This window comes from Orcinus orca, chromosome 14 (genome assembly GCF_937001465.1).
Source record: "Orcinus orca chromosome 14, mOrcOrc1.1, whole genome shotgun sequence".
Taxonomy (NCBI): Eukaryota; Metazoa; Chordata; class Mammalia; order Artiodactyla; family Delphinidae; genus Orcinus; species Orcinus orca.
This window is the reverse complement of record NC_064572.1, coordinates 29646974-29663247: the sequence shown is the minus strand read 5'-3', so window position 1 is coordinate 29663247 and position 16274 is coordinate 29646974. Positions and strand designations below refer to the sequence as shown.

At 54.6% G+C, this 16274-nt stretch overlaps 1 protein-coding gene across 1 annotated transcript in view; it reads right to left on the bottom strand.

Moving 5' to 3' along the window:
* The window catches only part of LOC125960983 (cadherin-23-like), a 360246-nt gene that overhangs the window by 284855 nt on the left and 59117 nt on the right, over window positions 1-16274 (bottom strand). Inside the window, exons 3-4 of the mRNA XM_049696875.1 lie at window positions 9501-9572; window positions 3058-3135 (exon numbers count right to left, since the gene is read on the bottom strand). Of these exons, the coding sequence (XP_049552832.1) occupies window positions 3058-3135; window positions 9501-9567 (145 nt within the window). The 5' untranslated portion in view covers window positions 9568-9572. The remainder of the gene's footprint in view (window positions 1-3057; window positions 3136-9500; window positions 9573-16274) is intronic.

Genomic DNA, 16274 nt, shown 5'->3' with positions numbered 1-16274 from the left:
GGAAGCTTTGGAGTTAACTATAGTGTATGTATACAGCCCAACAATCCAGAAAGGAGACTATTCCATCCCATTTTACAGGTTGGAGCACTGAGATTCAGAGAGCAAAGGGTTAGTGAGAGGCAAGCCTCAAAGTCAAGTCTCTAGGCCACCCCATTCCACATGGCAGGCAAAGGGCCAGTCTCCTTGCCAAGCTGTTTCCACCCTTACCCTCACCCTGGCCACTGCTGGTCAGAGGTCTGCACCCTGCTTTGTCCACGTCAGTCCATATGCATCCTCTGAATGGCCCAGGGCAAGTAGGTGACAGCACTCAGTGGAGGTTTCCAGGGCTGTGTTATCTGAGGGCCCAGAGATGTGACACCCTGGGCTAGCAGGACTGCCCCAGCTCAAGGCCACTGGGCCCAGCTTTCCAATGCCCTCTCACTGGTGAGAGGGGGAGATAGAGGCCCAGAGAGGGGAGGCACTGTGCCCAACGCCACACAGCAAGGAACAGAAACTGGGCTCATGACTTTCAGGGCAGAGCTGTGCTGCCCCACCCTGATACAAAGGGAAGGGAGGAGGGCAGGAGGGTGTGGTCCAGCTCAGCACTGGCCCCTGCCCAGACAGATGAGCAGAGCTGTCTTCCAGCTCACTGAACCCTCTCTCATTCCTGCGGCCTCCCAGAGCCAGGGATCAATCCCCACCGCATCAGATGCACCTCCCCGTCCGCCCCGCTCTGTGACTGCCAAACACAGCCATAATGGGGCTGAGTCCTGGGAGTTACTCCTGGAGGCCAGTTGATGCCTGCGTTTGCAAAAGACAATCAAGAACCAGAGCCAAAGGTACCTGGAGCAAGGCCTGCTGGAGGGCTCGCTGGGGGCGTCCAGCCCAGGGTGTATCACCGCCAGCACTGGCCGAGCAATAGCCACCCCTCCCAACCCGTCACCCTCTCTGCAGCACAGGCACTCAGGGCGGAGCAGGGCAACGCAGGGCCACAGATGGGGTGACGGGGCTGGCGCTGCTCACCTGAGGGGGCCTTCGCCTCTCCCCGCCAGCAGCCCGGCTCAGTGAGTGGCTGGCCACACCTCTGCCTCAGGGGCCTGCCTGTCCCAGATATACTGCCTCCACCACAAAGGAATCTCCAGGAGGATGACGTTCACACAGACGCTTATAAAAATCAGCCACAGGAAATAGTGTGTGAAGCAATGGGAAGGACCCGTTCAGGACTCTGCTCAAGAGCCACCACCACCTCCCCCTAAGCCCTCCTGCTTCCTCCTGCTCTGCCCTGCCCCCAGAGGCACGACTCGGCCCCCTTCAGTCCCAACTGGGGCTTAACCAGACAGCCAACCTGGCCTCTATCACCCGCGACGCTGACTTCTTCATTCCTCGGTCGCGTTCCTCTCTGAATCCACGGCACCCAGGCCTGGCACAGGGGGCACCCCATCTGTATCTGATAAACTGATGAATGAACTGGAAAGAGCAGAACCCCTAGTGGTGATAAACGCTGCTAACATTCATCTTTTATGGATCCACAGGCACTGGGCACCTCTCTGCTGCCTCCGCGCCAGCCGCACACCAGGTCTGGGCCTGCGGAGGAGCCAGCCACAAACACCACCCCCTGACCCAACTCAGAAGGGAGGAACTGGCTCAGCAGGGTCCCCAAGGGACTGCCGGCCATCCTCTCCACCCCTCAGAAGGTGAGCTAAGCCTCTGGAAGGACATTCCAGAGAGGCAATCTGCCTCTTTCCTGGACACTTCAAACACCCAGATGCCCAAACACCAGTCCCCAAATCCAGCCTCACGATGCTGATGCATGGGGCTGCTAATCATCAAAAGAGTGGCCACTTTCTACACAGTGGGTCCCCACAGCCCTAGACGGTGTCACTGGGCCATGGGGCCAATCCCCACAATAGTCAGAATACCCGCTGTGCCCAGCACCTACCCACACAAGAAGGAAGAGTGGAAGGAAAGACCTCTGCAGGGGGCTTCTCATGCGCCCCTGCAAACAGCAGGGGAGAGTCTGGGGCCCACTAAGGCTCCCCTCTTCAAGCAGAGATTTTCTTTGAAGAATTTTGCATCTATGTTTGGTCTTACACATATGAAAGAGTGCTTGAAATGACCTACTAGTTAAGTATCTTCACAGCCCTCCCCTCTCCAAGCCATCCTGCTTCATTTTCATGCGTAAGTGATGCTCCAGAAAGACGCACCGTGCTGGCTGCTGGTGCACGCTGCTTCTGGCCCACAGCCCCACCCTGATACCCACGAAGCAGGCAGACCTAAATGTAGGAAGCCCCAGATTACAAGCACTTTCTCTAAAATGACACGGACGAGAATGAGAGGACACAAGAGGGAGTGCTGGTGGAGGTGAGTGGCACCTCCTGGCGCTGTTCTCCTCCATGCTCACAAGAACTAGTGCCTTCCCGTCAGCACAGCTGCAAGATGGGTTTGATCAATTCAACCCCATTTCCTGAGAAGCTTCAGGGTCCCTAGAGCTGAGCTAAGGCCATGGGGCTATGCGTGCCGACCTCCAGCTGCAGATGTAGGAGCCAGGCCCTCGGGAGGGGCTTGTGAGGATAGGCCTGGGTGATGAGGTGACTCAAGCTGGGGGCGGGTGGTGAGAAGCGGGTACCAGGATGCTCATGATCACTTCCTAGATAATTTTTTTTTCTAATGACAAAAAAACAGGCATACTCAGTGCAGAAAACTCAGTAATCACGGAAAAGTACAAAAGGCTACAAAACAAACTCTACGAGAGCTTTCATCTTCAAATTTTCACAAGGAAGAGGAACGAGGCATTTTGTAGGACAAAATTAGTGTGAAAGTCAAGCAACTTGGGCTCAATGTGATAAACTCTTTGACACTGAGAACTCTCTTTTGGAATAGGCCACCACAGGAAGTAATGAGTGTCCCATCCCTGGAGGCAACCAAGCAGAGGCCACACAAACACCCATCCGGGACCCCATGGAAGAGTTTCCAATAACAGGGGGAAGATCAGCTCAATCTGTAAGATCCCTTTCACTTGTGGGAAAGGAGCCCACCTCATGCCACCCAGCCTGCCCACCAGCCCTTGCGCCAACTCACCCACAGGCGTATCCTCGCTGATCAGCAGGTATGTTTCAAAGAAGTGGTTGATGAAGAAGGGCAGTCGGTTCACCTGGCCTGGAAGTTAGAGGACAAGAGCATCAGTCAAGTACCCTCGTGCCAGCTCCATGCGTTCTGCAAGGGGCACAGAGTAGGGGCTCCAGTGGGCACTGAACCTGCATCCAGTGCTGAAGACACCTTTCCAGGACCTTGGCAGCTCGCTGTTCTGCCTCGAGGCCTATGGGGAGTAACGCCAGTAGGCAGGCAGAAGGCTGTCAGGTCGTTCGCTCAGCGAGGCCACGAGCCACGTGTGGCTATTGAGACCTGGTCCATGCTAGGATGTGCTGACGTGTAAAATACACACAGGATTTTGAAGATGTTGTACGAAAAAGTGGGTGTGAAATAGCTCATTCGTCTTTTATATTGATGACGTGGAAATGATAAGATTGTAGCTCTACTGGATTAAGTCAAATACATTATTAAAATGAGTTTCACCTGTTTCTGTTCTAATGCGCCTCTTAGAAAATTTAAGACCACACATGTGGCTCACATTGTATGTCTCCTGGGCCTCCCAGCTGTAGATAGACTGGGAGCTTGGCAAGGACAAGGGCTGTCTGCTGTGTTAAGTGCTGCAACCCTGGTGCCCAGAACAGGACTTGGCACTTAGAAGGCCCTCAGCAGCTATTTGTTGTGTGAAGGAGTGGCCAGCTGATGCCATGTGATTCATAACAACAATAATAACAACAACAACAATGATAATAGCTGCCATCTATGGAAGCCGCCTCCGTACCAGCCGCTTACACCATCTCCACCAATCCTCATGGTCCAACATGTGCTGTCACGTCTGCATGTTACTACTGAGGAAAATGAGGCTTTGAGGGGGTAACTAGTAACTTGCCCAGGGTCACACAGCTGGTAAGTGTGGCATGGGCCATACTGGAACCCAGACCTGGAAGCCTGTGCAGGTAACCCTGTACCACTCTGTGACAGCCTCGGGTTGGGGGCTGGCTCTGGAAGGGGACAGCGTGATACCGTCATGGGCTGAGGCATTTCATATCTATGAAGAGTCCCCCATATCACAAGTCCCTCCCACAAAGCCTCCCCAAGGCTGGCTTCCTCTGTCCCCTGAGCAACCCCCCAGAGGCCTTCAGTAGTATGGTATAATATGAAATATATCTGGTCTCTGCCCCCAGTTCCCGGCACAGAGCTTCAAAACTCCGTGCAATTTCCAGAGTGACAGGAGTGTCTTTTGTTATATCCATAAGGAGCCCCCTTGACCACACCCACGTTTATGCCAATGAGGTGATTTATTTTTTATCTTTAAATTTTTAAAAACATTTTTATTGAAGTATAGTTAATTTATAATATTGTGTTAATTACTGGTGTACAGCAAAGTGATTCGGTTATACATACATATAAATATATTATTTTTCATATTCTTTTCCACTATATATAGTTTATTAAAAGATAGTAAACATAGCTCCCTGTGCTCTACAGTAGGACCTTGTTTATTTTATATATAGTAGTTTGTATCTGCTAATCCCAGACTCCTAATTCCCCAGCCCCTCCCTTCCCCTTTGGTAACCATAAGTTTGTTTTCTATGTCCATGAGTCTGTTTCCGTTTTGTAAATAAGTTCATTTGTGTCATATTTTAGATTCCACATATAAGCAATACCATTGGTATCTGTCTTTCTCTGTTTGACTTACTTCACTTAGTATGATAATCTCTAGGTCCATCCATGTAGCTGCAAATGGCATTATTTCATTCTTTTTTATGGCTGAGTAGTATCCCATTGCGTATACATGCCACATCTTCTTTACGCCTTCATATGTTGATAGACATTTACGTTGCTTCCATGTCTTGGTTATTGTAAACAGTGCTGCTATGAACACTGGGGTGCATGTATCTTTTCAAATTAGAGTTTTCTCTGGATATATGCCCAGGAGTGGGATTGCTGGATCATATGGTAACTCTATTTTTAGTTTTTTAAGGAACCTCCATACTGTTCTTTGTAGTAGCTGCACCAATTCACATTCCCACCAGCAGGGTAGGAGGGCTCCCTTTTCCCGGTGAGGAGACTTAGAGTGGGGCCTCTACAGAGAGCCTCAGGAAGGGGCCGATCACCGGAAAGACCAAGTGATAAGACGGGGAACTTTCAGCCCACCTCCAACCTCTAGGGAGGGGAGGGGAGCTGGAGATTTCCAATATTTGATGAGCTCCCAAGCTGGTGAACACATCCGTGTGCTGGGAGGACGGCACACCTGGAGAGGCATGGACGCTCCACCCGACCCCACCCCCCCATAGCTTGCCCTGTGCATCTCTTCCATCTGGCTGTTCCTGAGTTGTATCCTTTATATTCAACCAGTAAATGTAAGTAAAGTATTTCCCTGAGTTCTGTGAGTCATTCTAGCTAACTGAACCTGAGAAAGGGTAGTAGGAAGCCCTGATTTATAGCCAGTTGGTCAGAAGTACAGGTGGTCTGGGACTCACCACTGGCGTCTAGAGCAGAGCTGAACGCTTAAATCTGTGGAATCTGGCTCTAACTCTGGGTAGACAGCATCAGAATTGAACGGAATTGTTGGACACACAGTTGGTGTCTGGAGAGTTGGAGAACTGGTTGTTGGTATTGGAAGACACCCCAGAAGGAGGCAAACGAGGGCACTTCCCCCTCTGCCCCTACCAACCAGGGATGGGGGGGTTGGTCAGTCTCACATGGGGCCGACATCGTGCAGCACACTCGTAAGCAGCTCCTGCTGGGTCTTCCAGGGGCCCTGAACATGGGTGGGCTGCAGCCCTCCCCTCCCTCATTTCTGCTGACCTGGCTCCCTCAGAGCTTGGGCCAGGCTCAAGAACACAGAGGCTAGTACTTCCCTCATTGCTGGAGACCTCCTAGTGGGGAGCAGGCAGAACTAATGGAATCTCCACCCCCACCCCCTCTGCTCAGGCACCCAAGCTGATGTCATTTCTGGTTCTGCAAGCACTGTAACCTCTCTCTCCCCTCCTGGCCAGGACTGCTGGCCCTTTTGCCTTCACTTGCCAAATTCCTATTTATCCTTCAAGTTTTGCCTTAGATGTCCCTTCTTCCAGGAAGCCCTCCCTGACCACCACAACTACACATATGCACTCGCCCACACACTTCCACCCTCTCACATGAGGAACCTGGGGCTCCTCACACACTCAAGAGCCTCAGAAAGGCTCAGAGGCCAGTGGTCAAGGGCTTCACCTTTGTTTGTAGTCTCCCTGTGCCTCTTTCTAGTCATATGACCTCCCCATGCCTCAGTTTACTCAGGTGTAAAATAACGATAACAACAGGACTTACTTCTTGGCTGTGTTGAGTATTAAATGAGATTACATACATAAAGCACTTAGCGCCATGCTCGCGCACACAGCAAGCACTCGATAAATGGTAGCTATTATTAATATTGGTATCAATGACAGTGCTGCCTGCTCAGCCAGAGGCGGAGGCTTTGGATCCCTGCTGGGGGCTTTGGGCTCCCTTACAGAAAGCAGCTGAGCCAGGGTAGAAGGCTCAGGGGCGACCAGGGAATTCGGCATGGGCTCAGGCTGGGGCAATGGGAGGGAAACCAGCCAGAAAAAACGTCACCTGCAGCAGCATCGTTCGTTTTCAAATTTTGTTTTACAGGACCTGCCAATAACCAGGCACTGAGAGCTCCGCACGGGTGGCTGGGCAGAGCCTCGGGGACGTACGTCGCCTGCCACATACCAAGCAGGACCGTGATCTGGGGACAGGCTCCCACCCTAGGAAGCCCAGTGGCCTTGGGCTGCCAGTGGGGACTGGGAGGGTGATGGGAGGGTGGGAAAGGGGGGTGCCCACAGGTCACCTGTTCCCTTAAAAGACACTTTTAAGGCATGAAGGCTGTGTCCTCCAGAGGCAAACTGCTGCCTCAGGAGCTTTGAGGCCTCCGGCCAAGTGGGAACGTGAGTGCCCGTGCGAGGGGAGGGGACAACGGGCGACTTCTGTGAAGGAACGAGAGTCCAGATGCCCGCGCCCACGATGCGCCCCTCTGTCCCCGCCCCACACATGCTCATTCCCTGCTTTGGCACCCACTGTTTGTTCTGCCCTGGATGCCTTCTCCCTGCATCCCTGGCCCACTCACACTATCCTTCCCTACAAAGTAGATGCGGGTCCACCAGCTTTAAGTATTTATTTCAACACTGCTGTGGCCTCTCCCATTGCGGGGCACAGGCTGCGGACGCACAGGCTCAGCGGCCACGGCTCACGGGCCTAGCCGCTCCGCGGCATGTGGGATCTTCCCGGACTGGGGCACGAACCCACGTCCCCTGCATCGGCAGGCGGACTCTCAACCACTGCGCCACCAGGGAAGCCCAAGAATCAAGCTTTTAACCACCACAGGCCTGAGGGGAGAAGGGAGAGGGGGAGGCTCACACAGAAGGCAGATTCGAGCTGCGGTGCTGGATGACACGCCTTCCACACGCGGCGAGGAAGGGAAAGATCCCGGAAGGAAGCAAAGCTGGGCAGACGTGGAGGAGCGGAGCCGTCCAGGCACGTGATGTGGGAAGGACAAGGCATCCACCAGACCAGGAAGCACAGCCTTCACTCAGAACCGTGGGGTGGGGCAGGGGATTCCTCTTAGGGCTTGAAGGACACTGGAAAGTGGCAGAGCCTGGACTGGAACCAGGAAGGCCCAACCCCAGCCCAGCCCCACCTGCCCAGGCCTCTGAAGGCACAGTGGTTCTCGCTGAGGTCCATGTTGGGCACAGCCCTAGACCCCGCCCTCAACTCATGACAGGGAAGGTGCACAGGACAGGGAGCACAGCGCGGCGACCAGGTGAGGCCTTGTACGCCCTGCCACTCGCTGCTGTGCGGCCTGGGCAAATCGCTCTACCTCTCTGGCCACCGTTTCCCAGCCTCAAGATGAAGACAAAGAGCCCTCGCTGCCCTCTCACCCTGCCTCCCTGCCAGAGGTGTCCTGTGCACGGCATCACTGTTATAATGGCTGCTGCAATTTGGATGCGTGAGCCGCCTGTGTCTAGAGAGCTCAAGGGGAGACTGCGCCTCTTCTACGAAGGCAGCCAAGCTGTTAGCACCTGTTATATTTCTTTTTAATGGGGAGAGCGGGGGAGGGCACGGGTGTCCAAGGTCACAGAGTCCCTGAGGAGTCTGAGGACACCAACAAGCAAACCCAGAGGGTCAGAGCTGAGGGTCTCGGGTGCCCCTCACTGAGCCCTCCCCGAATGGGGCTTTACAAAGGAGAAACTTGACACCTGGAGCAGCAGCTGGCCCAGGGGTGGAAAGAGGGTCTGAGACCCCTCGTGGCTCTGCCCCTGAGAGTCTTTGAGGCTGCGCTGCTTGGATGGGAGTGAGCTCCCCGTCACAGGGGCATCCCAGCAGAGATCCCTCCCAGCAGGGAAGCCAGGGGACTCTCGGGCAGCAGGATGCCAGCAGCACTCCACCAAGCATGAAGCTCTGGTCTCCTCCAGAGGCTCCCGGCTCCCTGGAGTGAGAGAAGGAGCTGACGCCCCTCAGGAGTATGTTTGCCTGTGTCGCCAGGCACGCCCTGCCCATAGCTCTTCCCTGAGGACACCCTGGTCCCGCGGGACACCGAGCCAGCTGTGCCTGCTGTCCTGGCCTTCCTTCGTGCACACCAGAGCTGCTTTGCTCCCGGTGTCCAGGAGAGGCAAATGGCCAGGCCTTTCCTGGCCTCCTCCGTGGGCACTAAAGCTGGCACTGACCTGGCTGCTGCAAGGCCGGGGGAAGGAGGGCTGCCCGCCCTGCGGAGAAGGAAGACTCCTGGCGGCCGCACCCTCGCTCAAACTATTCCCTCCTCCAGGATTCCCTTCTTCCCTCTCCCCCCTTTAAAACGACTTCTCAGTCTTCAGAGCCCAGATGAAACGTCTCCCTTCTGGCTGGGTCTCTCCCGTGCCCGCAAGTTCAATTAATCTTTTCTTCTGATGGGCTTCTCTGGAGCTCTGTACATCCTTTATTACCACTTTATCCACCCTGCTTAGAGCAATCCTATCTGTGTCTTCCTCCCTGGTGAGCCCCTGAGCGCCCGAGAATGTCATTTCTTCCATACCCCCAGAATTGGACACAGTAGGGCACACAGTGTCACACAGTAGGTGCTCAAAAGACAACTGTGAAACGGACTAGAACTGGGGCCAGTCCCCACATCCCAGAAGAAGGACAGTTCACGGCCATAGATGCCTCCCCTTAGAGCTCAAGTATTTCTCAAGTCTCCTCCCCTTCCCTTATGTGTCCCAGGCCCTGGAGGTGGCTGGTATTTTCAGCCCTGTGAGGGCTGCAGAAGCAGCTGAGGCCCAGAAAGGGAAGTGAGTGCCCAGTCACACACACGGCAAGGCAGGGTCTTGAGAGTCCCAGAGCACAAACGCCAACCACACACCGTCCAGCCCGGCCTCCCATGCTCGCTGTGGGGAGAGAAGGCGGAGGACTGAACTTACCGCAGCATCCAGAGATCAGCACAGACAGCCAGACCACGAGGCAGCTGGAAGCGACGTGGCACCTCATGGCTCCTGGGGACAAAAGGAGGGGAGGGTGAGAAACATCCTATTGGAGCGCCTGCTCTTGCAGGCTGTGCAGCGCTGCCTCAGCCCTGCAGCTCCGGGAGAATTGGGCCTGAGAAGGGAGGAGAGAGAATCGGTGCAGACCGGGGGGCGGAGGGGGGGGCACATGGGGAAGAAGAGAGCATCTGTACCCTGGGGTTCTGTCATCGTCCAGTGCTGAGAGTGGTGTGGCACGACTGGGCTGAGGGCATGGGCAACAGTCCCCTCTGTGCCCTCGTGGAGGCCGACTGCACGGCTTGTGGGCAGGGCTCAGGGGGCACAGGGACAGGTTTGTGACACATGCGGGGCTCAGTGGGCAGAGGGAGGGGCTGCTGCCTCTGTCCTCCAGGACAGCATACCCCGAGGGCGGTGGAACCTGGTTTAGTGGGGACAGAGTTAGGAGGTGGGTGCTGCCACCCCCCCCAGCTGAAGTGCCCAATGAACATGTCTTTTCCTGTTTTTATATCTGCAGCATCATCTCATAACCTGGGATATGAAAGCAGCCCCCAGGCCATGGTGTCCAAAGAGGCACAGAGAAGGGAGGTAACCTGACCAGGGCCCCCAGCAAGTCTGTGGAAAGCTGCCGCCGGACTTCTGTCTCTAGCTAAGCTCTAGAGAGAGCTGGGGTCCAGCTGCCAGAGGCTTAGCAAAGCAAGCTCTCATCTCTAAGTGTAGTGGGGCAGGGGTAGCGGGTGGGCGGCGGGAGGGCTGCTCCCTCCCATCGTGGCCGTGGCCTGCCCGGTCCCATTACAGCAGGGTCACGGCCCTCTGGTTCCTTCTTACGCCCCGCAGCGGCTCCGGAGCAGGTCTCCCTGGAGACCAGCAGTGACATCGGGAAGGGCCCACACTCCTCAGCTGGGGATCCCTGCCTTCCGCTGTCTCACCTCTGTGTCTCAGCTCACGGCCCACTCACCTCCGCATCCCCACGGCCTAGCCAAGGGTCCACACGTCCCCCTTCAGGGAGCACCTACTGTGCACCTCGCCTGGGAGGCGTTATCCTCCCCGGTTCACAAGGTGAGGTCTGAAGGCCAAGAGCCGTTGAACAATTTGCTCAGAGACCGCCAACTAGTGAGTGGTGGGGTCAGCATCTGGACCCAAGTTGACATGCCACCTCCCTCATCGTTAAATGATCAGGAAAGCCTTGGGGAGGAGAAGGGAGTTGAAGAAAAGGGTTTTGTGGAGAGACTTCACATCCCTGCAAGACCTCGGGGCAAGGGCTTCAGAAAGGGCCCAGGGCTCAGATCTCTCGGTTCCGGACCTGGAGCCAACTCCCCCTCCCAGCCGGGTGCCAAGTGGAGGATGGATCCTGTCCCACACCACACACAATGGCCCGCGGTGCCCTCGTGTTTTCCTTGAATACTGTACTTAAAATGTTCTAATTACCAACTATGAAACAGTGATGTGGGAAATAAAAGATTCTAAGATGTTGTCACATAATAAAGACAAATGCCCATCATATCCCTGTATTTCCACCCCTTTGTGTTTCCAGAGGTCAGCAGCCTATCACAGGGGCAGGCAGGGCATACAAATGAGGAGACCCCAGTGGTGGGAATGATGGCCATTTGGAGGCCAACACTCTGTCCAAAGGCAGCAGCTGCTGATGTATTTCAGCCAAGAGGGAATGTGGGTGCAGTGTGCCCAGAGCTTCTGATTTTTCTCAATGAAAAGCTGGAAGTTTGGTTTTTACTATGAATTCAATTTTTAAATGTTGGCAAATAATTCCATTTTCGTGAGCCAAACATGACCTCTCTGATGGCCAGAGTGGGCAGCTTGGGCCTGGCGTGCACCCTATGAGGCCCTTCTCCACACCCAAGCAGATATGTTCACGTTACAAAGGCGTACGAGTGGTGTGGTTGCTGTTTCTCCTTAGGATGATGAAGTTACCCTCTACACAAAGGAAACTCACTTTTCTCATGTCATAATAATTCACAGACAGCCCTCCAGGTCAACACTGCCACATCCACTTCCTCCATTTTCAGAGCTAGATAACAGTTCATGGTATGGACGTTTCATCATGGAGACAAACATCCCCTATTGTTGGGTATGTGAGTGTTTACAGGTTCTTGCCACACAGGCAATGTCACCGTGGACATCTCTCTGCATGTAACTGTGTTGGGACTTTGCTCTCAATCTTGGTTCTCCAACAGCGGCATTAATGGGCCAATTAAATACAACACAGAGCACGTATGTAAACTTTTCTTCGCCACTGTCATATTACCTTCTGTAAAGACTGTGGCAATTCCCACTCCATCCAGAAGTGTATGAGAGGGCCTCTGCGCCCACCTGGAAGTGATCCCTCTTTTAAATGGCTTCCAATTGGAAGCATGAGAAATGGAATGGCCTTGTTGTTTTAATTTGCATTTCCCTAACTACCAGTGAGGTTGAGCATGACGCCTTTTTCTAACTGTTCAAACCACTTTCCATCTGTTATCTTGCGTTAGCCTACCGTATGTTGCAATGAAGCTAGCCAGCACCACAAGCATTATCCCTGATTTACAAGAGGAGAAACCGAGGCACAGAGCAATTAAGTGACACTCTGACATCTCATAGTGAGTGAGTGTCTTTTATAAAAAATCTCCAGCCCTCTGCCTTTGGAAACCAGCTGTTATGAGAATTAAACAACATCTGCTAAGAAGATCGTCCACAAATAGCTGGGAGTGCACACCGTTCTGCTGGGTGTTGCAGGAAGTCTGCAGCGGAAGAAAGGAAGGAAGAAAATGAACACTTACTAGGCAACTCCCACAAGCCTGGGATTTTCACAGGTATGACTTTATTCAAGCTTCCCAAATATCTCTAAAATGTGGTTATTCTTGTCCCCATTTTACAGATGAGGAAATTAAGGCTCAGAGAGGTCACCTAGGATTGGACCTGAGTCCCACGCTATTTCCATCACACCATGCTGCTGTCCACCCCCACCCTGCCCACCCCCTTTCCCAATCTATGAAAGGGGAAGGCGTGGCCCCTCCCTCAAGGAGGACAGTACACAACACAATAGACACAGGATGAATGTGACACAAAGTGAGCGTGTGTGCACAACACACACGAGTGCATGATGCATCTCACTTTCCACGAGCTGGCTCAGGCTCGACGCTGCTGGGCGCACTGTCCCCATCCATTCTCCTTAAATGTCTGTTTCCCCTTCAGAGGCACTCACACTGCCTCAGTGCCCGCCTTCTGTCAGTCAAGGGCAGCCGAATACAGCCCTCATTTGACGGCATTGGCAGAGGCCACCTCTGGAGCATCCAACAGCAGGGACGATCTTTGTTCCATCCTGGCTCTCCATCCTTGCCTTGGGGCAAGGTGGCACAGACACTAGGTCGAGGGGACACAGGCTCCAAAGAGTGAAGCAGAGTGGGCAGGACCAAGTGGGTCCATCCTAGTACTGGGTTTTCCCGGAGATCCCAGATCTTATTCTTCCTCTGGTCCCTCTGGCCAAGAGGAGGAAAGCAAGGTCCAGAGAGAACAGAGGCTAGTGGCAATGGGAAGAGGCCCGTGGGCCCCAACCTCCACGTCAGGTGTTGCGATACATGCTGCCTTTGCCTGCCGGCATTTCCTAGGTGCCGGGGCTGCAGCGAGTGGCACGGTCCCCCGGCATTGCCTGACCTCGCTCCGCCCTGTGAAACAGCTGTTCTCCCAGCCTCCAGGCCTTCCCATCTCCTGGCCAGCAGAGCTCCATGGCCTTCTCTACCATGCAAGGCTGTGCCGCCCTCAGGATTCAGCCTGAGCTCCCACTGACCCTCACCTGTCCCCACTGGACCAGGAAACATAGACACACACCCTTCTGTGCTGGGCTTCCTGTCCGGCCTGGTATAAGTCCCAGAGGTACAAGCAGGGTTAGAGCCGGCTGTCCCAAAACCCATTCTCACAGGAAGCTTTCCAGAAATCTCTCAAACATACCCAAAGCCAGGACCCAAAGCCCTCAGGCTGCCAATTTCCACATCCGTTTTCATGCCAAGCCCTGAACCAGGCACTGTGGGAGGGATACAGGGTCATGAGAAAGGCTGGTAGTGCATGTGAGATATCAAAAAGCAACTGTGCCTGTCACTGCCCAGGCCCATGCAAAGAGAGAACTCCTGAGCCTTCTAGGGGAGCTGAGATGTGAGCTGCACAGAGTTCAGGGATGCATACTGCTAACACTTACTGAGCACACAGTACACGCCAGCCACCGTGGCGTGTAGTGTGTGCTACATGCTGGGGCTTGGAGAGGTTAAACAACTTGCCCAAGGTCACACAGCCAGTAAGTGCTCAAGCCCAAGGTCTCCCAGCCTCAGCCCCAACCCTTGCTGAGCTCAGACATGTGCCCCAGGGCAGGCCCACACTGAGGGCCTGGTGGGAAGGCCCTGGGCAGGACCCTGCATCTACTCAGAGGCTGTTAAGCCAGACCTGGGTGAGAATACGACATGCTCCACAGCCACGGTATACAGGAGCCAGCAGCAGGGCCAAGTGCGTGCGCCAGGAGAAGAGGCACAACTAGGGCTGCCGAGCAGGCTCCTGTTCAGTCTGCCCTTCCACGCTGACGTCTGACAGGCACTGCCCCTGGAACCAGTACCAATAAGACAGTGCACGCACCATCAGCGGTGACCAAGTCCTCCCTCCGCACCCCCCACGCCTCCCCAGCACCATCCCCTAGAGGTTCACACCTTTGTCCCTGGAGGGAGCAGACTACAGAATTTCCCAGATTCAAGGCAGCAGCCCTGCCCACACTGGCCTTCACCTTGTCCTGTCATCAGCCCATAACGACCTGCTGCTCATGGAGGCCTGGGCTGAGGGCCAGCAGGGGAGGCTCTGGCCGGTGGCGCACTTACAGCATCCCGGGACTCACCGCCACATAGGAATCACCTCCTCCCCAAATAAAATCAAAGCCGCCACCTACACCTGAGAGAGCTTATGAGCTACACGGAGAGGTGTGGCCCCATTGCACATGTCTGCCCCGACATCACCGGCTGTGGGCCAGGCAGTGCGCTAGACAGCGGCCTAGAGAAGAGAACAGGCTGATGACCTGGCGGGGGTGGGGAGCTGGCACGCCTAAGCGAGCCCAACACAGAGAGTCGGTGAACAAGTTCTACAGTGTGTTCGGGATGGTAAGTGCTAAGGAAGGAAGGAAGGAGCGCGGCAAGAGGTCTGAGTACCACTGAAGGTGATGTATGAACCAACACATGAGGAGGCAAGAGAATGAGCTGTGTGGTTATCTGGGAGAAAGGCCTTCTGGACAGAGGCAACAGCCTTTGCAAAGGCCCTGGGGCAAGACGTGCTAGCATGCCTGAGGAGCGGCGAGGACGCCAGTGTGGCTGAAGCGGCGTGCACAGTGGGGAGAGTTGTAAGAGATGAGGGCAGAGAACAATGGGACCACCATGGGCACCTTGTAAACCACGGACATGAGTAAACTGGGAGTCGTGGTCTTCAGACAGCCAAGAGGGATGAGAGTGACTCAAGGTTTAAAGGAGAACTCTGGCTGTGGAGTTGAGGACTCACAGTAGGAGGCAAGGGCAGATACAGGCAGACAGTTGTGGAGGCTACCGCAGTGATGCGAGCCACAGATGCCAGGGGCTCCGGCAGGGTAGGGGTAGCGGGTGTGAGATCTGGCAGACTCCGGGCATTTTCAGAGTACAGCTGAGAGGGTTTCTTGCTGGAGAGGATATAGCTGTGCTAGAAAGAACTGAGCACAGGGTTTTGGCCCAAGCACCTGGAAGGATGGAGATGCGATTAACCAGGACAGGGGAAGGCTGCGGGTGGGACCAGCTGAGGGGCAAGATCTGAAGCTCAGGTTGGGGCACGGTGAGTTTGGAATGGCTGCTGACAGCCAAGTAGCAATGCTGGATGGGGCAGGAGGATACCCTCAGCTAGGGTTCAGGCCTGAGGTGGGGCTAGAGATGTGAATGCGGGCGTCATCGGCACCTGAAGCCACCAGAGGGACATGATCACCAGGGCTCCCGCACCCTCAAGCTGAGGCAACTTGGCTGAGAATCAGTCAATATTTGAAATCTGTATGAAGAGCCTGAAGGTGTGTACACCCTCGTGGCCCAGCGATTCCACTCCCAGAACTTTAGCTGAGGAAATCATCACGGCCGAGCATGGACACAGCCACAGAACATTCGCTGCTGCGTTATTCATGACAACAGAACAGCCCAGACAGCCAAGGGGGACTGGTTCAGTTGTGGGATGTCCACAGGAAGCGCTCAGAGGACTGTGTACGGCTGTGTACATGTGTGAGTGTGTGTGTGGGGGGGCACACGTACAGGACTGTTATGTGAAACAGTGGTTTCATCTGGTGAGTTTATGGCTGACTTTATATTCTTCTACACACGATTTTCATTTTCCTCATTTTCTATAATAAACACTCAATGTTTTAACAGTCAGAGACCTAGCTAGTGTCCACCCTACCAAAACGTTGCCAGCAGCCTGTGAACAGACAGACAACTCTGATTAGAAAGTTCCTTCCTATGCTCTGCTGAACTTCCCTGAGGCCCGCGGTCCTAGGTCTGAAGGCCACAGGAGACCCTCGGAGCTGGGCGGATCCTCAGGCTAACCGTACCCCTCTGAAGCTGTTCAGACCCTTCTAGAGACAGGAGTTCACTCCCTCCCGGGAAGTGAGTCCCAGTTCTGAGGCCCTGCCTCTCTGCCCTGCCAGCCCAGCCAGGCTACCTTCCCACACCGCGGGGAGGAGGTCTGATG